General features: G+C 38.1%; 1 protein-coding gene across 2 annotated transcripts in view; it reads left to right on the plus strand.

Moving 5' to 3' along the window:
• Nucleotides 1-24,893, plus strand: part of SVEP1 (sushi, von Willebrand factor type A, EGF and pentraxin domain containing 1) — a 185,675-nt gene that overhangs the window by 76,623 nt on the left and 84,159 nt on the right. For both annotated transcript variants that reach the window (XM_060300636.1, XM_030859035.2), the window contains exons 7-16: nt 3,963-4,160; nt 6,953-7,071; nt 9,455-9,584; nt 13,099-13,206; nt 13,973-14,104; nt 14,733-14,927; nt 16,403-16,524; nt 18,875-18,983; nt 22,462-22,626; nt 23,150-23,383. In XM_060300636.1, coding sequence (XP_060156619.1) covers nt 3,963-4,160; nt 6,953-7,071; nt 9,455-9,584; nt 13,099-13,206; nt 13,973-14,104; nt 14,733-14,927; nt 16,403-16,524; nt 18,875-18,983; nt 22,462-22,626; nt 23,150-23,383 — 1,512 coding nt within the window. The remainder of the gene's footprint in view (nt 1-3,962; nt 4,161-6,952; nt 7,072-9,454; nt 9,585-13,098; nt 13,207-13,972; nt 14,105-14,732; nt 14,928-16,402; nt 16,525-18,874; nt 18,984-22,461; nt 22,627-23,149; nt 23,384-24,893) is intronic.

Genomic DNA, 24,893 nt, shown 5'->3' on the forward strand with positions numbered 1-24,893 from the left:
AGGAAATGAATTAAATGAACAAAGGAGACGTTTTAAAAATACAATTAAAAAATAAACAAATTGAGAAAATTCTAGAACCAAAGTTATGAGATATGGGTTAAATTATACACTGATAAAATTTCTTAGATATAAATATTTTCATTATTAAACAGGAAGAATGAAAATAACATTAAATTCAAAAGCTACGAAAATAATGATTGCAAGAGAAGTTGAAAGAAGTACATAATAATAATGAAGATGAATTATAAAAGGAGATGGAATGCAGTAGAGTGGATAAGAGGAAAATCTTTGAATAAAGTAATAAAATAAATTTTAAAAAGAAAGAAAAATGCAAAACTAGAATTTTTCCAGGAAGCTATCACAAAGGAATACATGAGGTCTGAGGTTTTTATTTTATTTTTTTAAAATATATTTATTATTTTTGGCTGCATTGGGTCTTCGTTGGTGCGCATGGGCTTTCTCTAGTTTTGGTGAGCGGGGGCTACTCTATTTTTTTTAAATTTTTATTTTTAACATCTTTATTGGAGTATAGTTGCTTTACAATGGTGTGTAAGTTTCTGCTTTATAACAAAGTGAATCAGTTATACATATACATATGTTCCCATATCTCTTCCCTCTTGCGTCTCCCTCCCTCCCACCCTCCCTATCCCACCCCTCTAGGTGATCACAAACCACCTAGCTGATCTCCCTGTGCCATGCGGCTGCTTCCCACTAGCTATCTGTTTTACGTTTGGTAGTGTATATATGTCCATGCCACTCTCTCACTTTGTCACAGCTTAGGGGGCTACTCTTCATTGCGGTGCACGGGCTTCTCATTGCTGTGGCTTCTCTCGTTGCGGAGCACGGGCTCTAGGCGCGCGTGTTTCAGTAGCTGTGGCACGTGGGCTCAGTAGTTGTGGCTCACAGGCTCTAGAGCACAGGCTCAATAATTGTGGTGCATGGGCTTAGCTGCTCCACAGCATGTGGGGTCTTCCTGGACCAGGGATCGAACCCGTGTCCCCTGCATTGGCAGGCGGATTCTTAACCACTGCGTCACCAGGGAAGTCCCAGAGGTCTGAGGTTTTTAAAAGAATAATAAAATACCGTACAATACATTTATTATGCATGATTTTCTAAGAAAATGAAAATTATTAAATGAATCAAGAAAAAAAGTAGAAAAGCAAGTATATAGTTACCTATGGGTAATTTACAAAAAAATGGAAATGTTATCAGAGTTTAATTACTACTCCCAAAATGACTGAGGGATCAGTGAAACTCTTTCAAACTTTTAAAAAGCAGTAATTCTCATACCATGTAATTTGGCCCAGTTAGTGGAAAGTTAATCAGTTCATACTATCAAACTATTATTATTCTATTGCCAACCTGACAACTTTTACCAAGAAAGAAATACATATATATAGAAAATACACTAGCAATCCACATTCAAAAGAATGGTCTGCCAAAACGAGTAGAGGTTTATCCTAGGAATGTAAGGAGGGTTTAAAATTAGGTACTCTATCAACATAATAAATTACTTCATTATAAAAAATAGGAAAAATTCATATGGTTGCTCAGTATAAGATAAAAATGTATTATTATCATTTAAAACACATTTTTAATAGAACTCTAAGAAACTCATATTGATTACTGACATAATAAAAAAGTCCATCTTAAATCTGCATCCAGTTATGGAAACAATGTAGACAGTCTTATTAAATCTGGAAAAAGAAAAGGATTCCAGATTCATCCGTATTATTTAGCATTGTTCTCTAAGCTTTAGCTCTTGTAATAAATCATAAGGTTAGAGCTTAGAGGATTCAGAATCATCATTTGTAAACTACGTGTCCACCTCCAAAAAAGAATGAACCTACTTAAAGACTGAGAGTTCATTAAAGTCATAAGAATATCAAATAAACAACTCTTCTATATAAATGATAAACAGAATATATAGAGAAAAATCACATTCAAAAGATCTATAGAAAATATAAAATATGGAAGAATAACCTTAAAGAGAAATGTGTGGAACCTGTGTTACACAAACTACAAAATATTACTGAAAGACAAAAAGAACACCTTAATGTTTTTATAAAATTTTATCAAAATGTAAGTTCTCTCCAAATATATGTATATGTAAAATGCAATATCATCCAATAGCCCAAAAGGGTTTTTCTTTTTTGCCCCCTTTTTGGAATTGGGGATTGACTCCAGGATTCATCTGGAAGAATGTGTAGGCAAAACTCACTGAAATAAGATTGAAAGGGAAGAGTAATAAAGAGTAGTAAAAAGAAAGTAGCTCTACTGGGTTTTAAAATATATACTAAAACTGCAAAAATGAGGAGTATGCAAGAATTGCATCAGATCAATGGGACTGAATAGATTCCAAAACTTACGAGTTTCACGTATCATTAGGGAAGCATCATAGCTCAGTTGAGAAGATAAGATTTATTCAACTGATAATAAAGGAAAATTGGCTAGCTCCTTGGGAAAAACAAAATGAAATTTTCATATGTTTTTAATACACACCAGACACATAAATTCTTCATAGTTTTAAAAATATAAATTAGGGCTTCCCTGGTGGCGCGGTGGTTCGGAGTCCACCTGCCGATGCGGGGACGCGGGTTCGTGCCCCGGTCCGGGAGGATCCTGCGTGCCGCGGAGCGGCTGGGCACGTGAGCCGTGGCCGCTGGGCCTGCGCGTCCGGAGCCTGTGCTCCGCGGTGGGAGGGGCTGAGGCGGTGAGAGGCCCGCGTACTATTAACCCATGTATTAGGCATAAAAGCAATGGGAAAAGATTTACCATTAGATTAGAAAAGATTAGATTAGACTATATAAAAACTAAAGACATCATTCAAAAGGTCGTAAATAGTAAGAAAGAGAATATTAACAGGGAATAAAATCTTCAACAATTATGACAGCTAAAAGAATAATTTTCTTAATTTATAAATAACATACCTGAATAAATGATTTAAAGTCCCATATAGTTGTTATATTTGAACCACAGATTTGGCCCTGATTTTCCTCTTGGTCAAAGCAAAATAGGAAGTCTGGGCAACCACGTGGTACATACTGTGCAAAAACAAAGAAACATATCAATTTCTCGGGAAAATTTGCTTTTGCTGACTGAGAGGTTTGAAAGCAGTCATTTCAGGGAGGAGGCATGGTTGTGGAATATTTTAGGAGCACACAGGTTCTGCTACTTACCAATTGGGTAGCCTCAGGAAAGTTAACTATGAGAGTTACTATTATGTTCCAGCACTCTTGTTTGTAAGTGGGAATAATAACAACAGCCCTTACTGCATATGTTTAAATGGGTCTATCCTTGTAAAGCCCTTAGATAATGCCTGGCATATCACATGGGAAATACAGACTAAAGACGCCAGCAGTGCTCCCAGTAGAATCACTACTACAACGACAGACAAATGTGTGTATGGGGTCGTGTGTGTGTGTGTGTGTGTGTGTGTGTGACACACACAGAGACACATGCCCTGCATTAAGTCCTAGTCTGATTTTCCATTCTATCTCCAGTCTACCTAATTCTACCTAATTCATCTGCTGTTCTTCATCTGTGCTGAAAATAACATCATTAAGAGTCAAGGCCCTAATTATGACATAGTGATTCTAGGGAGAGTATAAAAGATAGAACCTAATTCACTATTTTATACTTTGTAGCCATAACGTAACATTCTGCAAACTGAATGAAGGTGCTCTAAGCAAATGATAAAAGTCACAGTCGGCATTGATTTAAGTGCTAGTTAGAAATCTTTCAAGATTTTGATGCACCGGCAACATAGCATGAGGTAACTAAAGAGAGATGGTTGAGCATTATTTACAATACAGCATTTGTTTAGTGTCACATACAGACCTCATTTAGTGACTTATGTCAGTCCCACAGCAGACCAATTGTATTTTTCTCGAGTAAAGCGAATCTGTGACATTTGCAATCTGTGGGAACGCAAATAACATTTTCTTGCTCTCCTACAATAGAGCGCCACTGCTCCACCTTTCAGAAGCCCAGAGGTGTCATCGTGTCACCCCCCACCTGTGGCAAGCATCCAGCCAAACCTGGGACGATTTGTCAGCTAAGTTGCCACCAAGGATTCATTTTATCAGGAGGCAGAGAAGAAGTGAGGTGCACCACCTCCGGAAAATGGAGTGCCAAAGTTCAGACAGCTGCTTGTGAAGGTAGGTCCGTACAATGATCAAGTTAAAAACCAAATTCTATATAATGACACATTGGTGCAGTGTGGGACTGTCCCTCTTTGCTACTTTTGCTGCAAATCTATGGTAAAAGGATAGATGTAACCCCAGAAAATGCTATGAAGATGTCTGTTACAAAATCATGGACTCACAAAATCCAATTACAATGTACCAGGCAACAATAGAAGAAATAGAAAACTAAGGATGATATTAGAGCTGGAAATCAGGTTAAGTTTTCCATTGGGAGTTGAAGATCTTTGGGGAATTTCTGGCTCCTATAAAGCAGGTGAGATTAAGTTAATTTTTAAAAAAAAAGCAAGTCATCAGCCCTATGAAACCTGCATCTCAGTACTTTCACAAGAGAACGTTGCCATCTTCCTAGCAACAAGAGCCGACTGCAGTGAAAAGGAGCTATTGAGAGCAAGAAAGAGTTCTTAGAAGTAAAAATATAAATGTCTCTAAGAGAAGGGTCGAAAAGTGGAGTGGGTGTTGTTGAAAACAATATTAGTGATTTGACAAAGCAAACTGAGAATTCCTTCAGAATGGAGAACTGATAAACAGGGAACTTGAATATCCCAATGGATCAAGCCCAAAAGATGGAAGTTAAGAGATACCTGTGATAAATCGAGAAACCCCAATAAAGAGTTCCAGAAGCAGAGAGAGGATAAGGGATGGAGGAGAAGAATTTCCTCCCAGTAGAAGAAAGTCCCCCTGAGCTTCAGAAAGCCTTGAATTTTTTTGATCCAAATAGCCTCAGACCTTGTTTATCTCTTTTATATAAAGTAGTATATATCTGTTAACCCCAAGCTCTTAATTTGTCCCTTCTCCCCAACAACAAGGTCCTACCAAGTAGCTCAGGGAACTATATTCAATATCTTGTAATAACCTATAATGGAAAAGAATCTGAAAAAATATATATACATATATATGTGTATATATATGTGTGTATATATGTATGTATAACTGAATCACTTTGCTGTACACCTGAAACTAACACAACATTGTAAATCAACTATACTTCAATAAAAAATAAAGTACCATTGCCAGAGAAGTAGAGTTTATTGATCCATGTTCAAGAAAACAGTGGGTAATGTGACTCCAAAAAAAAATAGGGGCTTCCCTGGTGGCTCAGGTGTTGGGAGTCCACCTGCCAATGCAGGGCACACGGGTTCAAGCTCTGGCCCAGGAAGATCCCACATGCCGCTGAGCAGCTAGGCCAGTGCGCCACAACTACTGAGCCTGTGCTCTGGAGCCTGTGCTCTGGAGCCCGTGTACTGCAATACTGAAGCCTGCGTGCCTAGAGCCTGTGCTCCACAACAGGAGAGGCCACCGCAATGAAAGGTCCGTGCACCGCAACGAAGAGTAGCCCCCGCTTGCCACAACTAGAGAAAGCCCATGCGCAGCAACAAAGACCCAACTCAGTCAAAAATAAATAAATTAATTTTAAAAAAATAGCCTCTGAATGTTGGGCAGGCATACTTTCACTACTCCCTGTGAAATTTCCAAGGTCCAAAGTTAAGGAGAAAATCTGAAGTTTCCAGAGAGAAAAGAGAAATAAGGATCAGACTCACACTACACTTCTCATTTATAACTCTAAATGCCAGAAGGAAATGTAGCAGTGTTCTAAGAATACAGAGGGAAAATAGATATAAACTTTAAATTCCAAATCTATTCAAGCTAATATTCAAGTGTAAAGGAAAAATAAAATACTGCTTTAGATTTTAAGAGTTAATATGCTAATGCATCTTTGTGGGGGAAAATTGTCTAAGTGTTAGCCCCTCTGAGAAAAGGAAAATATAAATTGAATAAAATTTTAAAGGAACAAGAATGTGAGACACAAATTAGATCAATTCGGATATATTCAGCTGCAAGTTACAGAAGACCTAATTTAACGTAACTTAAGAGGATTTATTATACCATGTAATGAGAACTTAGCTGTACAGTGACTGATGTGGCTATGTGGAATGTTACCACATCTAATTCAGTATCTGTACTGCAAAGTTTCACACTGCAAAAAATATCATTGGCTTTAATTTGTTGTTTGTTTTGCCAGTACATTTTAGCACACTAATTAATTCCATTTGACAGCATTCCCAGTGCAGTTCCTTCCTGCCAGTCAACATTCATTTTTTCTGTCTCTTTATTTCATTCCAAAAATATTTATCAAACTCCTGTTATATGCCAGGAACTATATAATACAATGGGACAAGAGATATCCTGGCATTCAAAGAACTTAAATTCTTTGGGAGGAGAAAATTTAATTTCAAAATGGCAAAACGAGTTATGGTTAGGAAGGACAGAGGGCCATGGGAACTTGTGGAGTGAGCACCTAAAATGGACCAGTGGGGTCAGAGAAGCTTCCTGAGGATCTTGTGTCTAAGCTGAGAATTAAAGGACAAGTAGGGGTTTCCTGGGTAAAGGGGGAAGAGAGCATTGATTCAGGCAAATAAAAGGACGTGGGCAAAGACCCAGGTATAAGAAGAACCATGGTGCTCTCGTGGGACTGAGAGTATTCGATGTGGAGACTGAGTTCTGGTAGGGGATTTGTCAGAGAGGAGGGGATTTGTCCCCTCTTAGGGGAGCAGGTGCCAGTTCAGGAAGGGCTTCATAAGTCATCCTGAGATACATTATCCTGAAGGCAGTTATAAATTCCAAATCAGTCAGGAATTGGGATGTAAAAAGCGAGTCACGGAGTATTAATGTCTTTTTACCTCTCTCTTAAACGACTTAGAATTACACATTGATATGTTAACTGATTTGTGTATTTTCTGAATCAGATGTGGAAGCTCCTCAAATCAACTGTCCTGCGGACATAGAGGCTGAGACTCAGGAACAGCAAGACTCTGCTAATATCACTTGGCAAATCCCAACAGCTAAAGACAACTCTGGGGAAAAGGTAAGGTTTGAGCAAATATTTGCATCCTTTGTCAGATGAATTCTAAATACACTGCAAATATGTGTGCTATTGAAAACTTACTAATTAATGATAGTGTCCTCTCTAGCTGTACTCATAAATGTTAATGCCCCATCTGATAGAAGAATGATCAGCCTTGAATTTTTCATTAGAAATTTCAGATGAAAATCTCAAAACGGAAACCCTTCATTCTGCGGATTCGTTGGCTGAGAATTCTTTGCCCCTTCCTAGGCTCTGAAGATCTTTTAAGAAAAAGAAAGATGGGGAATCAATCTTAGTTTCTATTTTTAAGCATATGTTTTAAAATATGATCCTGAAATGATTGCATATTGGCCAGTCTGAAGAAGATAACATCAGTGTTTCTTACTCAGCTTTTTTAAAACCAGCATTATTCAGAACACAGTATTTTAGTCTAGTATATACAGTAGCTTGAGGTAATTATCCATCAGATGCTAGGAAAGGAATTAGGAATTTAACACCCTCTTAAATCTATACTTTTACTGTTCACATACGTGAAGATGCCCTTAAATAGTATATAGTTTTTACACTTGCATGTAAATATGTAAGTTGTGTCATTCAGGACATGTGCCATTCAAGGACACACACACAATATGTTCTGATAATTGTGTTGAATAAACACAATATACTTTAAAAAATCAAGATAACTTTTTTAAAGTGTATTATTAAATATAGTCATCACTCTGTATATTACATCTCCAGGATTTATTTATCTTATAAGTGGAAGTTTGTACCTTTTGTCCACCTTCACCCCTTTTGAGCACCCCCATACCCCTCTTCTGGCAACCACCAAACTGTTCTCCGTATCTGTGATCTTTTTTTTTTTTCCTGCCACTTATTAGCGAGATCATATGGTATTTATCTTTAGGTAACCAAAGACAAGGTAACTTTTAAATCTGATTTTAAAAGTGTAAATGTAAATTATAGTACTTACTATACTGTCGGTGATGTGTGCGTTGAGTGCTCCCTCGTGTGTAGTTTCCACATTCTATTAAGAGGCCCGTGAAAACATGCACTGTCATCATCATCCTGGTCATTGTCATCAAATACTAAGAAGAGTGCAGGGACATACTTCAGGATCCATGAGAATTTAGACAAAATGTAGCACCTGTGTGTTGAAATACTTTTTCAGAATACAGTGGAAAAAACCAATGGACCTGACCTCAAAAGTATTTCTCAATTTTTTTAAATAAACTTATTTTTTTAATTATTTATTTTTGGCTGCGTTGGGTCTTCGTTGCTGTGCGTGGGCTTTCTCTAGTTGCGGCGAGTGGGGGGCTACTCTCCGTTGCTGGCGGGCTTCTCCTTATGGTGGCTCCTCTTGTTGCGGAGCATGGGTTCTAGGTGCACGGGCTTCAGTAGTTGTGGTGCCTGGGCTCAGTCGTTGTGGCTCGTGGGCTCTAGAGTGCAGCCTCAATAGTTGTGGCACATGGGCTTAGCTGATCCGCGGCATGTGGGATCTTCCCACACCAGGGATCGAACCCATATCCCCTGCATTGGCAGGTGGATTCTTAACTACTGCGCCACCAGGGAAGTGCCTCAATTTGTATTTTTAATAGTTCTCTAGCAAACTAGAGAAAAATGCTTCAAATATGTCAAATGTTAGAATGTTTATTACATCACATATTAATATAAATTTATCTTTATCACATTATAATTTTCAAACGGACTAAGAAGGCAAACATATGGTTCAAAAAGGGAAGAATATATCTATATCATGCAATCATATGAGAATTTAATCTTACCATAAGACATTAAGAAACTGCAAATTAAAACAATGACCTCATGCCATATTTTTGATTTACCAAAAGGTAATGATATTTAATATAGATCAGAGAACTTTGAATGGGAACTTTGACAATGATACTATCAATTGGAATGCAAATACTAACTAATACTAACAATGGGAATACTAACAATGGGAATACTAACAATGGGAATGCAAATACTAACAATGGGAATGCAGATTTTTACCGTGATCTGGGAAATAAATTTTGTATTATCTATCAATAAAATGCTAATGACTTTGAGGTTAATAATTCTGTTTCTGGAAATTTATTATAAGGACATAATAAAAATATTTTAAAATTATCTGTACAAAACTGTTATCGTAGTGCTGCTTACAACATTAAAATTCAACATTTCATATGTATCCCAGCTCTATAAACTATATAGATAAATAGTCTAGAAAGAAGTATACCAAAGGCTATGTCTGATTTTTTTTTCCTTTTTGCTATACATAAAATATTGTGTCTTTTTTACTTCTTTGCTAATAATATATAAACCAAAAAATAATAAAAGTACTATTAATCTTAACTTTAACTTTCCTGATATTTCTCTCCAATAGGTGTCAATCCACGTTCATCCAGCTTTTACCCCACCTTATCTTTTCCCAATTGGAGATGTTGCTATCACGTACACAGCAACTGACCTATCCAGCAACCAAGCCAGCTGCACTTTCCATATCAAGGTTATTGGTAAGTCTTCAAATTACTTGGGGAGGTTTGTGAAAATAATCCAGTGCCCCCAAAGACTTTCCTTCTCCTTTATCTTCAACAAGTCCTTTCTCACTGATTCTTCCTTCTGTCATTGAAGCCACTTCCTCTTTGAAACCTACGTACCCTTTAATTATCACTCTGTCTCTTTGACCCCTTCCTATATGAGCCTTTTGAAAAGTTCCCAATGGTTGCCATCTCTTTTGGCTTAACTGCCGTTTATTCTCAAAGTCACTCAAGTCTGGCTTCTGTCTCCTTCACTCACAGAAACTACTTTCATCAAGGTTACGGTGATCTCTAGAGCTAATCCTACTGCACACTTTTTAGTCCTTATTTGACATGTTTCCGTAGATTTTACATTATTAACCGTGCTCTCTTTATCAAAACTGCCTCCTTCCATAGCTTCTCTGACACCAGTCTTTCTGGGGTTTTTCCCCCCATTATTCTCATTTTTCCTCCTTGATTGCTTTTTTAGGCTTCTCTTCCTCAGACCAACTCTCAAATGTGGATCGTCCCCAGGATTCCGGCCTTGACCTTCTTCTCTTTCTCTCTCTCTGGTTTTCCTGGTAATTTTGTTAACTGACAGCTCCCAGATTTCTATCTCCAGCTCAGATTTCTCTTCTGAAATTCAGAGCAGTGTATAATACTGCCTACCGACTTTCCCACGTGGATGCCCCACAGGTACTTCAAACTCACCCAAACCTAAAATATTTCTTAGCTCAGAAAATGGAGTGAAGACCTAGCTACCATGCAGAAATCTGGAAGTCATTCTTGATTCCTCTCCCTCCATCACCAACATCTAATACCTCATCAGGTTCTACTGGTTTCATCTCCTTAGTATCTCTGAAATCTGTCCCAGTCTCTCCATCCTCACATCCCACTGCTATACATCACTCCTTCTTTTTAATTTTACTTTATTGTTTAGGTTTGGTTTACTCCATCATCTCCCAATTGGTGTTTGTGCTTTCAATCAATTCAGTAGATACCAGATACCCACCAGCAAGACTTAATACGTGGAGAATATATGAAGTGGTCTGTAGCACTCAAGAGCACAGACTCTGAACCCAAACTGCTTGACTCCACAGCCAACTCTCCCACTTAAGGCAGCGTAACCAGTCACCTCTCTGTGCCTCAGTTTCTTCATCCAGAAATAGAATTAGTAAATATATTACCTTATAGGGTTATTGTGAGATTTTTGATTAGTTAAGATATACAAACTGCTCAAGGTAGTGCCTGACACATTAAGCTCTGTGTAAATATACTAACATTTTTGTATTTTGGTCTCAGATGTATTTTTAATGTTTATTTTAAAATTCAGTTCATTAAATTCATTTCATTTTAAGACTTTTACATAACCTCTTGAAATAACCAATGTGTATCAAACTGGCTTCTTACCCTAGAAGTGATAGGTTTTGGTGAAAGTAGATAAAAAGACTCATATGAAAGTCAGTCTAGTTCATGTCATAGTGCTTAGTTGTTTTTAATTGCTTTTTCAAGGTTGTTTTAAGCGTGAACTTTATCAGTCACATGAAAAATATGTTGGGTGTGTTTTTATGGCGCTGTGATTTTAAAAGTGAAAATGTGATTCAAGAGTTTGCCAAGTTTTCGTTTTTCACAATGAAGAGTCAGCATGATGAAATGTCAAAAGTGTACTCGAGTGTCTAGCTAGACACTAGCTGAATTTTCAAATTATGAAAGAGAGGAAATGGGAGGGAGGAGGGGACAGGAGAAGGAGGGGGAAAGAGAGAGTGGGAGAGAACGGGAGGGGGAGAGAGAGACACAGAAAATATTCCAAAGCCTACATTTTCTTGTTTTCCTCAGATGAGGGGGGGTGTTGGTGTCTTGATGATAAATGAGAGGAAATAGGAACGCTTTTGCTTAACATTCCACAGAGTGCTGCCTCACTTGCTTTGAATGGACTTTCTCTCCCTTGTGGAGACAATGCATCTGGCTGGTCCCTCCAATTCTTTGACAGTCATTGGCCTCGTCTTACTGCTCTCCTGTCCCTGAACTTCAACTTTAAACTGTTTGGCTAAAATCAGATAAATTTAGAAAATCTTGGAACTATTTCATCTGCAGTTTCTTTTGGGAAAATAGTAAATACTGTCGGGTTTGTAAATTTAACTGTGAATTGGCTTGATTCCGCATTCTCAAAGTGCACTGACCTCCTACGAGCATTCCTTCATTCTTTTCTTTATTCAGCAACTTTTTCTGAGCATCTGTTATGGGCCAGGTGCCCTGCTAGGCCATGGAGACCTAACTGTGAGCAAAGGAGGCTCCACTGCTGGTTGACAGAGTTTACAGCCTAGGAAAGTAGTAAACCAAAGATCCTGTACTAAGGAAATGACAAACATAAGGAAAAGAGAAAAACTGAACATTTATTCATAAGACTTAGCTTAAAACAAAAATCTATATATTCTCCAGAGGTAGAGCTCGTTTAATTTCAGAATTATATGTTTCCGTATGTCATTGATAGTATATCATCCTAGTCTTGAGGTCTATGACTACAATTTACCAGCTTAATGACCTAAGGCAAGTCTCTTAAATTTGCCTGGTTTCAGATTCCTTACCTATATAATTAGAAAAGTAGTATTCGTCCCTCAAAGGCATGTTGTTACAAATAGAAGGACATTTCAAAAGTGTAAACATTAATAGTTATGTTAAAATTTCCTCCTTTACACCTTCTTTGTTGTCCTTTACTGACATCCTAAAAATTCCACCACATTCCGTCAGAGCTTTGAAGCCTGGCTTATCCGTGCCGCCACCTCAAACCCCTCCTTCAGTGTAGATTACAGTGCCCAGCAACAGACTCACAGTTCTTTCATTTCTACCATGGCTTTCACCCCCTCTCCACTGTAGCCCCCCATTCCCATGTCCACACCTTGTTCTTTGTCTTTACCTGGAATTTATCAGCCTTAGGAATCTTAGACTCCAGTGTCCCATCTATGGACATAACCTCCTGGCCTTCCAACAATACAACATCCTCACTTACATCTTACGTGTTCTACAGCATGACTCGGATCTCTGCCCATTGGTCCTTCCATTTAGCATCTATCAGCCCTTCCGTTAAGAGGAGAATCGTGGGAATGATCCCAGTGAAATGACTGCTTTGGTCATTTCACGCCTTCCAATTATCTGGGAAGTTTTCTACACTTCTAGGTGGGTCAGCTCAACTACCAGTGGCGAAACTCACAAATTAAATGCTCACCGTATCCTGAATTTGCCTTTCATACTGCTATGCTCATGGTGATTTTAGCAATCTGGTATTCCTTCTTCAACAGGCAGAGGGACGTATAGCAAGAATCAGCTTTTCCTTTTGATGTTGAGTTCAGGGATGAAACATACCTCATCATCAAAGGGACCCCAGGGCCAGCCTTATGTCTAACAAGGTCAGGGTTCTCTGCCAGCACAAGTAGACTTTGGTTCTCTCTTGCAACCTTCCTCATCAGTTTTGAACATCAGTTGTGACTTCATTCTCTGATTTCATGTTCTTTAGATGTAGAACCGCCTAGCATAGACTGGTGCAGATCCCCACCTCCAGTCCAGGTCTCCGAGAAGGAGCACGCCGCCACCTGGGATGAGCCTCAGTTCTCGGACAACTCAGGTGAGAACGCAGAGATCATGTGGTCAGTATGTTACCACCAAATGATACTTTATTTTAAAAAGCTTTTAAAAAGGAAAAAGAGAAATGAAAAGCAAATTACATCTAAATAGAATGAATAATTATATAAGGTAATACGTTTTAATGCTAGGATAAGTATATATAATTTAACATTATTAATCTTACCTATTCATGGCATTTCCTTTCATTCAGTGTTCAGCGGACATTATTAAACGTGTACAAGGTGTTTTATTTGAAAGTGTTCTAATAAATTCATTGAGTCTCCAAGCTTCCATTGTCCTAAAGACATAAACTATGCATCCTATTGGTAAATCTAACGCAGTTCTATGTTTTCATACTCAGTTCTTAAACATTTGTCATAAAAGTTATAAAAATTCATGGGAAAACAGAAAAAAATGGGCTAATATAGCTGAAATTCACTTTAAAGCTTTGACCAAAACCCCAAAAGCAATAAGAATGCAAGTTAAATAGATTTCTTAATTAAATTTCCAGTATTCACAGTGACTGACCTATTCAAGGAAAATACTTTATTTAGTAAGAATGCCTTAATTTAATAGGTTTTTGAGTCAACAATTTCTGTGTTATAGCGTAAAATTATATCTTTTATTTTCTACTAGCGGCCAAATCAGTACAAATAGAATGCCCAGCTGGTTTGTATAAACAGAAAATGAAAATTCAAATCAAATAAAGCGACTGCACACAATAACCCTCAAATTGGATTCCTTCTTTCCGCTTCTTTCCTTTCTAGGGGCTGTGTTGGCCATCACCAGAAGTCATACACCAGGAGACCTTTTCCCTCACGGGGAGACGGTAGTGCGGTACACAGCCACTGACCCCTCAGGCAATAACAGAACATGTGACATCCACATTATCATAAAAGGTATACTCTGTATAAGCCTCCAAAAATCTAGTTGAACTTGATATATGTAATCGCTGTTGCACTCTATTTTGTGAAAGAAAATAGTCCATGAGCAGTAGATGTTTAAAGTTAGAATACTGACAGATTTTACTGAGATTTCTGATCATTATTCCTTCACTTCATGGTAAATAGAAATATTTTCTTCTGGGGTAGTCTTTAATTAACGACTTATTAACATTTTCTCCAAAGTTGTAAAGTATTGTTGTCATGATCCTATTTTGAATGCTTGAGGAGACAGATTCAGAAAATGTATTTCCTATGTAATGTTATCTGGTTTTCATTTTTCTTAAAGGAATGCCAAAAGTAACTTGCAAATCAGAAGTACTTTATCTTTTCATAAAATATGCACAGTTACACATAGGTAATTAATTACCCATAATTACACATAGGTACAGTTTTTTAACTGTACCCACCTAGGAATCAAAAAGCAGACTTTGCAACAATCCCACACTAAGGATTTACTGTGAGAGTTTTTCTAGGAGTAGTGGTGGACAGGAGGAATCCTTTTCAAAATTCAGCTTAGACTCCTGGATTTTAATTTGTATTTCTTATACCACTGTATATGAGGAATACAATTTTTTTTACACAGGTTCCCCCTGTGAAGTTCCATTTACACCTGTAAATGGGGATTTTCTATGTACTCAAGATAGTGCTGGAGTTAACTGCACATTAAGTTGCTTAGAGGGCTATGATTTCACAGAAGGGTCTACTGACAAGTATTATTGTGCTTATGAAGATGGCATCTGGAAGCCACCATATTCCACTGAATGGCCAGACTGTGCTAGTAAGTTCTAATTCTTTTCTGGACTCCTTTCATATGTGTGAGTATGTATTTGTCTGCCTATGTGTATAAATTTCTAAACATTAAAGGGAAAAATTGCTTTAATATAGGGATTAGGTTTGGTGAGTGGAAAACGGTGCCGTGAATTTGAAGTGTTTGCAGCTAAGAGAAATGCTTGTCCCTTGACTTAAGATATTAGCCCCCCAGAGTTTTGCTATTTATCGGATTGCTATAGGATAAGATTCAGTTTATGGCAAAACCATCTTGGCGCTCTCATTTTCATTTACCAGAATTATCCGAAGAGACTTGTCAGCATGGCATTCTTGACTTGTAAACTTCAACTTATAAAGTATAGTCTTACAGTCTTTAGAAGAGCTTATGTTTAAAGTAAGAGCCGATATACGTGATGCAGTGAGAGATCAGTCGCATTCTCTTTAGAAGTGATTCAGATTTAGAGCTATTCTGTAATCTTATATATTATTATAAAAATAACCCAATATCTTTGTCTAGTGTAAATAATATTTTCTGGAGTGAATCTTTGATCTAGTACTGTAGATGAAGTTTAAATGCCAGTGTCTTAGAAAAAGAGTAAAGCCCACTTACTTGAGCTATTTTTTTCCCCAAATTTGGGAAGCAAATAAAAGTGATATCACTCACCTCTATCAAAGATTTAGACAGTAGGATTTTTTTTTTTTTTTTTTTTTGCTGTATGCAGGCCTCTCACTGTTGTGACTTCTCCCGTTGCGGAGCACAGGCTCCGGACGCCCAGGCTCAGAGGCCATGGCTCACGGGCCCAGGCGCTCCGCGGCATGTGGGATCTTCCCGGACCTGGGCACGAACCCGTGTCCCCTGCACTGGCAGGCGGACTCTCAACCACTGCGCCACCAGGGAAACCCTAGACAATAGGATTTTAATGCTGATGCTATTAGGAGACATCGTCTCTGAATATTCTGAGACATCTTGCTGAGTCTAAATTCTAAGCTTCTGATCCAAGGAAAAATTTATCTTTGTGAAATTACACTTTCAAAAAATAGAATTTCACATAATATTCAGAAATTTTTCAATGTCTATTGGTTGCAAATATAATATAAACATATAAGTTATAAGTTTACATAAATATAAATTATAATATCTTTGATGCAGCTAGTATTTTTCAAAGATTCCCAGGAATATAATTAGGAGAATTTTTATATCTCTTTTTCTCTTAAATACTCATTTTTTAATATGATTGGAAGGCAAAGAATAATATATCAAAGCAAACTTATCACCAGGTAACTGGGTACAGAGCTGCTTGGCTCATGGTTTATTATGACCAATTAATGCCTGGAAACGTTCCTTAACTGTCATCTTTTGTTTTTATAACAATCCCCAAAATCATGTCAGGATTAAAATACCAAGTTACAGTTATTCCACAGAAAATTAAATCGTTGTTTTGAAAACACTAACCAACTGGAGCTGTTTTTTCCAACATTTTCCAGTAAAACGTTTTGCAAATCATGGGTTCAAGTCCTTTGAGATGCTGTACAAAGCAACTCGTTGTGATGACACGGATCTGTTGAAGAAGTTTTCTGAAGCATTTGAGACCACCTTGGGGAAAATGGTATGTCAGTAGCATTCCTGTGTTGTTTGCCATATTTGAAAGGACGCTCGCTGTTGAGTTTTTTGTAACCTCTCTGGGTCACCTGCAACAAAAATTCTTTGTCCCGATGATTCCCTTCTTCTTTGTGACCCAAACTTGCTCCTCGTATTTAGAATTATTCATAGGATTTTGGACTTCTGGAGTGAATTATATGTAAATCTGTGTTAAAGCACTTTGAATTTTTTAAAACACTCCAAGTCAGAAAGGGAAGCTTAGGGTCCATGTGGTTTGAGCATGTCTGCTTTGTTATTTAAAGTATGACAAAAATGCCATTGTAGACTGTATTTCTTTTATGATGAGGAGATCATTGAACATTTAAAGGATTTTCTTTTTCATGTGTTTTCGTTTAGGACTCTTTCAGTGATTCCAAGAAAGCAAAACGATGTATTTAACTGTATTGAATGTCTTGAAGGCAGGAAATTATGACATATATATATATATATATATATTTGTATCCGTAACAGAGTTGAGTGGCTTAGATTTTGGATAGATTCTGAAAGTAGATGTAGTAGTAGTAGTAGATTTGATACAGAGTGTGAGAGAAAGCAAGGCATCAAGGAGGCGGAGTGTACAGGAGCATGGGTACAGGAGTGAGTCCACATGGTGATGTAAGTGTGTGAAGGAAGGATCTTTTGTGACTATTTGATCTGTGAAAAAAAGATGCGGAATGATCAGCCTGGAGTGTGGATGGGGAGGAGTTGCTGGAGGTTTGAGAAAACAGAACATGTATAAAATAATTTTCTAGGAGAGCATAAATGAATATTCTAGGGCAATGTAGTAGGCTTGGCAGTAAGCAGCATTGTGTTTTCTCCTAAGCTACGGTTGAGCATGTGGGCGCAAATGTGGAGAAAGCAGAGCAATGAATTTAACCAGGGTTAAAGGTCCTCCAGGCAAACATATGGAGGAGGGTGCATGCACAGGAGTAATTCATGGTGGTAGACCATGGGATCCAAGATGGGCAAATAAGGAAGTGAAGACATCAGGAGCTGAGAGACAGTGAGGAGGTGGGTAGCATCAGTGGATTATAGATTCTGATGAAGTCAAAGAATTGTTGGATTCTTGGGAGTAGGAGAAGGTGCAGTTACTGGTAACAACGAGGTCTGAGGGTATGATCATGAGACATACCCTCAAGTGTATGTCTCATGTATGTCAAGTGACAAAGTAGAGCTGGGGGCTTCTCTGGTGGTGCAGTGGTTGAGAATCTGCCTGCTAATGCAGGGGACACAGGTTTGAGCCCTGGTCTGGGAGGATCCCACATGCCGTGGAACAACTAGGCCCGTGAGCCACAACTACTGAGCCTGCGCTCCGCAACAAGAGAGGCCGCAATAGTGAGAGGCCCGCGCACCGCGATGAAGAGTGGCCCCCGCTTGCCACAACTAGAGATAGCCCTCGCACAGAAACGAAGACCCAACACAGCAAAAATAAATAAATTAATTAATAAACTCCTACCCCCAACATCTTCTTTAAAAAAAAAAAAAAAGTAGAGCTGGAAGACAGAAGAGGAAGAGGAAGTGAGACTCCAAGGTGATAGAAGGATCAGCTGGGTGGATGCAGAAATCACCGAGGGCTGTAACAAGGACGGTTACCAAGCGCTCTCGGAATGAGAGGGTGACTCAGAGTGGGGGAGGGCTGTAGGTGATGGCCACAAGGAGGGTCAGTGTGTGGTATAGTTGATTGCAGGGGCTTCAAAACTGTGAGGCTTCAAGGAGGTTCATGGGAGCATGATCTGGAAACAGCAATAAAGAGTGAGGAGGACACTTCCTCCATGCCCACCACCTAAGAAAACTAGGAAGTCAGGTTTCATTGAGAGCAAAAATGAAGAGAACATAAAGAGAGGAGGTTAAAAATAATAATAATAATAATAGGAGATTGGCTGATTACTGACTGTGTGTTTCAGAGGGCATCGAGGAAGATTTTGAGGACTTGGAGAAGGGTGGGAGATAGGGTCAGAGAAAAGGGAGCTAAAGAGCCATTAATAAAATGTTGTAAATCAACTGCACTTCAATTTTTAAAAAGCCAAATGGGGTGAAAGTTAAGAGACAAGAGATATCCCAAGAGTCCTGGTTTTCTTGTGGTAAGTGATACAAACCGAAAGAAAAGGCATGAGGCTAATCCTGGTGGTCCACAGGCACTTAGAGGAGGTAGGGCAGGGCATGGAGGAGGGTCAGGAGCCTTTTTAAGGGCAGACAGAGCTCTAGGGCCCTCCCTCCCCTCCTGCTGATGGAGAGGTGAAGGCCAGAGGAGCAAAGGGCTTATCCAAGGCACACCCAGATGTGAAGTACATTTTGTCCTCTTCATTTTTTATTTGCAGGTCCCATCATTTTGTAGTGACGCTGATGACATTGACTGCAGACTGGAGGACCTGACCAAAAAATACTGCCTCGAATATAATTATGAGTATGAAAATGGCTTTGCAATTGGTAATGAAATTATTTAGTGTGGGTAGTTGGCAAAACTGATCTGCAGACTAAGAAAATCATTCCAGAAGAGTGGGGCAAACTGGAAAAATGATCTTTCATTTATTTATTCATCAAGTATTTTAAGATGACTGGATAACTTGATACTGTGCTTAATGATCTTTATAAATATATTACATTTGGGGTATCAAATAAATTCTTTCAAAATATTAGCCAAAATGCCTCACGATGATAAAAACTAAGAAAACTAAGTCACATTATGATTGTAAAATTCAAATATTCATATGAGATCTTAGAAGAGAATAGTAATAACTATAAAGTACTAACAACAATTTTTATATGGCATTTAACTTAAATTGCAAGTAAGCCATTTATTCAAGTCTAATACACCTTCAAGTGGAATTCTGATGTTTTCTTCATGTAGAGTCTGAACACTTTTTTCTTGTTTTTTTTTTTTTTGAGATATAATTGACATATAACTTTTATTAAAGCTACTCCAAAGTGTGCTATGTGATTTTTTTGGCTGGTCCAACTGACCATTTAGCTTACTAGATTTCTAGATTTCAGTTGTGTCCCTCAATTAGCAAAATTGTCCTTTCCAGTAATTATTTTTATTTCATTCTTATAAAACTGTCCAGAACTTGCAGAGTAATGTTTTAAAATATAATAGTGATAACAAAATAGTGTCGTGTTTAAAGCACATGAACCCTACAAGCAACTAGTAAGGTCTGAATCCTGGCTTCCCCACCAACTAGGTGTGTGGTCTTGAGCCCAAGTTCTCAAACCACTCTGTGCTTCCATTTTCTCACCTATAAATTGGGTATATAAGAGTACTGAACTCATAGAGCCATTGTAAGGATTAAAGGAGGAAGTACAAGTATAAATAAAGTGCTTAGAAGGTTATTTGAGACAGTATTAATTCACATGACAGCAGACATCCTTTTTGTTTCTGACACTAGTGTTTTTAGTGATTCAGCACTGAGTGATGTTGAATGTTGCTTTAGATTTTTAAATTTAAAAATATTATTTGTGCATATATGTTTATTGCAAAAATTTGAAAAATGCTAAGGAACGATATTGAGATAACCTGCAATCCCAGAAATAATTCTGTTAATATATTAATGAATATGTAACTGTACATGCATATGTACGCTGACCCATACTATTTTGTAAACGTGAGTTTTTAGGTAAGATTTTATTCAGGACATTTTTATGTCATAAATATTATACTTCAATACAATTTTAATATCTGCATATTATTTTATGAGTCAGTTTGCCATAATTTATATAAACAATTTCCTATTGGTAGGTTTAAGTTGTTTTCCAATTTTAACTATTATGTACAACTTCTCAGTGAACATATTTGACGTTAAAGTTTTAGATAGAAAAACACAAGGTGGCATTGGCAGGGGAGCTGGCAGTGGCACATCTAGAATAACAATGCCTCTTCTGTCACACATGACCCAGGTTTCCCTCAAGCCCCAGATTGTTGAGGTAGGTTGCAGGGGTGCAGGGATACACACAGAGGGAGTCAGTTGTCGTCATGAGGCTTTGAGGTGGGTGATGTTTGTCATTCTAGAAGGATCCAGATGGCATGTGGTACAAGTGATCCTAAGAGACAACCCTTCCTTCTTGAGTGTCCTCACAACAGAGTCACAAGATCAGCGTAATGGTTATAACACCTTGGCAAGTCATAATGTATGGAAAATAAAGGGCCAATAAATATATTAAAATTGTTTGATCTTATAATAATCATGTAATTCAAATGAAAACTAAAATGAGATGCCATTTTTGACCTGTCAGATTAACAAATTTGAATAAGAATCATAACACCCAGAGTTGGCAAGGGTGTCAGGGGAAAAAAATCATATTCATATATTGTGTGTAGAGGAGACATTGAAGGGCATTTGACGATATGTATCTAAAGGATTAAAAATGCTCAGACCCAGAAATTCCACTTCTAAGGATATTTCTCAAGATAAAAGTCATGCTAATGTGCAAACATGTACCACTTCTTATAAATTCTAAGATGTACACTTTTCATTTGGGCATCTCTGAAATTGGGATGTGTCTTCTCATTGATGGTGTCTTATACTTTATGAAATAGTGTATGTACAAGGATGTTCTAAAATTTTGAAATAACCTAAAAGTTTGAAGATAGAAACCTGCTTAGTTTGTAGTATAGCTGTAGAAGAGAATATTATGAAACCATTTGACACAGAAATATTATATTTTTGAAAAAATTTGAAAAGCTATTACCAAATAATATACATATAGTATGATCTCATTTTGTTAAAAGTGCAGTATGTTTATTTTTATTCTAGCTATATATATATGTATCTGTGCATAAATGTGTATGTGTGTATTTATATATTCATAGAAAAAATTCTTGCCTAAAATGTTATGGTCGTTACTTCCATGTGATGGAATTATAAGTAAATCTTTTATATTTTTCTCTTTGCTAATCTGTTTTTTTTTTCTATCAACATAATGGCTACATGACACTTGTGGGACAAATGTTTAAGTGAAAAACAAAAATATTGATCCCAGTTCTTTTTAATGGCCCAAAACATGAATTAAGCTAAAAAAAAAAAAAAACCTCAAAAACCAACTTACTTAAGTGGACAAGTCTGTATAAATAGAATTTGATGTTTAACGCACCTAACTAAGCAACAACAGCAGTATGGCTAGACCAATATTAATATCATTTACTATCACTGAGGTTTTAGAATGAGTCAGATATGAGCCAGTTGTCATAAATTAGCTCAATTATTCCACAGACAAACCTATGAGGTAAGCACAGTTATCTCAGTTTAGACACAAAGAAACTGAGATTCAGAGAGATGAAAGGAGCCTGACTAAGACTGTGCAGCCGTACACCATATATGAGAAGCCACAGTCTGAATCCTTGATCACAGTGATATGGAGGGCATCCAAAGAATCACGTGCAGCCGTGCTGCCTCCAGCATAGTTTCCTAACTAGGTAATCATGTAACTTACATGCTGCCCTCAGAAACTACCCCCACCTTTGAAATATAATGCAGCTATGCAGACACTTGAACAATCTTCACAAAAGGAAATCTGTTTCCATGCGTTAAGTTTATAACGCTGATACAAAAAAGCAAGAATGGAGCAAACCCTGAAGGGAAATAGGAATTGATTAAAATCTGTACCTCCTCCCATTTCCTCTAAAGTTAAGGTAATTTATTATTAGGTCAAGGATAGAATGTTTTAAATGCCTGTGTAGCTCTACAGAGACTTTGCTTTATACTTTTAATGGAATTCATTGGTAAGCTAAACTTCATATGAAGCGCCTACAGCTACAGTATGATACTACAGACGAAACCTTGTATATGGTGTATTATTATGGGCAGTTTAAGCGATGATCAAGGACAGTTTGATTTGTGGACTCACATTAGAACCTAAACGCTGATAAAGGTGCAACTGTAACATCTTTTGTCTCTCTGCCCCAATTGTCCAGGACCTGTCGGCTGGGGTGCAGCTAACAGGCTGGATTACTCTTATGATGACTTCCTGGACACCGTGCGAGAAACACCCACGGGCGCTGGCAAAGCCAGATCTTCACGGATTAAAAGAAGTGCCCCGTTATCTGACCACAAAATTAAGTTAATTTTTAACATCACAGGTAAGGATAGACTATCTATTTGAAAAGGTTAATATAGAGAGAAATTCTTGATTGGAGACCTGTTTTTCAAATTTTCTGTTTGTTACCATTATTAGGAAATGACCCTGGAACTGAAAATTAGGGCAAACGCAATCAACCAAGTTTTGTCATTTTTTTCTTACCATCACAGATGTACTTTATAGTTGCCATAGCAATAAGCCCCCTGCTTTGTGCTCATCTTGACATGATGAACTACGGTGTGTTTTTAAAAAGCGAGAGTTTGCAGGAATTTAATATGTAATCATGAAGAACTCCACAAAAGGGTGATGTAGATCCAGCATAGGAGAGAAAGGTTAAAACAAATCGTGTTGTTTTTAATATTCTCCAGGTACTAGTTGCTCAGTAAGTGGTGTTTAAGTTTCAGTTTATTTTTCCTGGAAGATTTTTAATATGCTATTTCTCTTTGGTAAAAACTCAGTACAAATGGCTTCCTGCAACACCGTGTGTGTGTGTTATGTTTTCTCTTGTTTCGTTTTTATCTCAGCTAGTGTGCCCTTACCTGATGAAAGAAATGATACCCTTGAATTGGAAAATCAGCAACGACTCATTAAGACATTGGAAACTATCACAAATCGACTGAAAAGGACCCTTACTAAGGAGCCCATGTATTCCTTTCATCTTGCATCTGAAATGCTTGTAGCTGACAGCAATTCCTTAGAAACCGAAAAGGCTTTCCTCTTCTGCAGACCAGGCTCCATGCTGAGAGGGCGTATGTGTGGTAAGACTTCTCCCTGTAATCAAAAATATTTGGTGCCTATTGGGTCAAATGACACGGATAGAGTCGTTTTACAACTCTAAAGGGATATTGTGATGAAAGCTACATTTTCTTATTGTTACATGCTTAGTGTCTCAAAAATCTAGATAACCACTATTGGTCACAACAAGAAAATTATTTTAGGTGAGCGACTCAAATCTTCGTTTTATTTATAGATCTTTAGACCTCACAGCTTTCAGCAGCAACTCCAATAACAGAAACTCATACTTTCTGACCACTCGTGTGCTGGCTGAGCCCGTCTCATGTGTTTAATCCTGTTTAGCTACTGTATGCGGTACCATTCTTATTAAGTACATTTTATACATGAGAAAACTGAAGCCAGGGAGGCTAAGAACTTACCCAGTAAGTCTTACCATTTAAGACAGTAAGTGGTGTAGCTGAGATTCCCACCCAGGCAGCCAACATGAAATTCACATAGCATAAAGTGAACCATTTTAAAGTATACAATTCAGGGACTTCCCTGGTGGCGCAGTGGTTAAGAATCCGCCTGCCAATGCAGGGGACACGGGTTCGATCCCTGGCCTGGGAAGATCCCACATGCCGCGGATCAACTAAGCCCATGTGCCACAACTACTGAGCCTGTGCTCTAGACCCCGCAAGCCACCGCTACTGAACCCACGTGCCACAACTACTGAAGCCTGCGCGCCTAAAGCCTGTGCTCCGCAACAAGAGAAGCCACCGCCTTGAGAAGCCCGCGCACCGCAAAGAAGAGTAGCCCCCGCTCGCCGCAACTAGACCCGTGCACAGCAACGAAGACCCAGCACAGCCAAAAATAAATAAATAAAATAAATAAATTTATTTTAAAAAGTATACAATTCAGTGGTATTTAGTACAACCGCAATGTCATTCAACCGTCACCTCTATCACAATTCCAGAACATTTTCATCACCCCCAAAGGAGACCCCAGACCCATTAAACTTCCCTTCCCCATTCTCCCTCCCCCGAGTCCCTTAGCTTTTACCCCTAATTTAGACTGTCACCATCTGGATCAGTTCCAGTCTCTTTCCCTAACAAGTCATCATTTATAGATGGCGGGATCTCCTCTGACTAAACTCTGTACACTCAGTGGAACCAACTGACGAGAGTCTTCTGTTAACCCCTCTGTAGGTTGGGGCTCTTGTGTCCTGGTCGGAAAACCTTCCTCAACAGTTCTTATTGCTATTCCCAGAGCTCAGCTGAGTTTTTCACAGTGTGATAAACACAGTCCATCCAAAGCACATTAACGTCGTCTTTCCGAGCCTCCTCTTGTTTCTTTCTCAACCTGTGAGTGAAAATCAGGAATTGCCTTGGCCAGCGTTTTGCATTTCTCCGTGTGGTCTTCAGGCTACCTGTGTCAGCATACCCTGAAGTGCTTTCAAAATGCAGCTCGATTAAGGCCCCATCCCAAAACGGATGCATCTGACCCCTTGGGGTTAGGGCATTGGAATCTGAAATGTAATAAGTTGCCAGGTAA

The sequence above is a fragment of the Globicephala melas genome, chromosome 6, assembly GCF_963455315.2.
Source record: "Globicephala melas chromosome 6, mGloMel1.2, whole genome shotgun sequence".
In the NCBI taxonomy this organism is placed as follows: Eukaryota; Metazoa; Chordata; class Mammalia; order Artiodactyla; family Delphinidae; genus Globicephala; species Globicephala melas.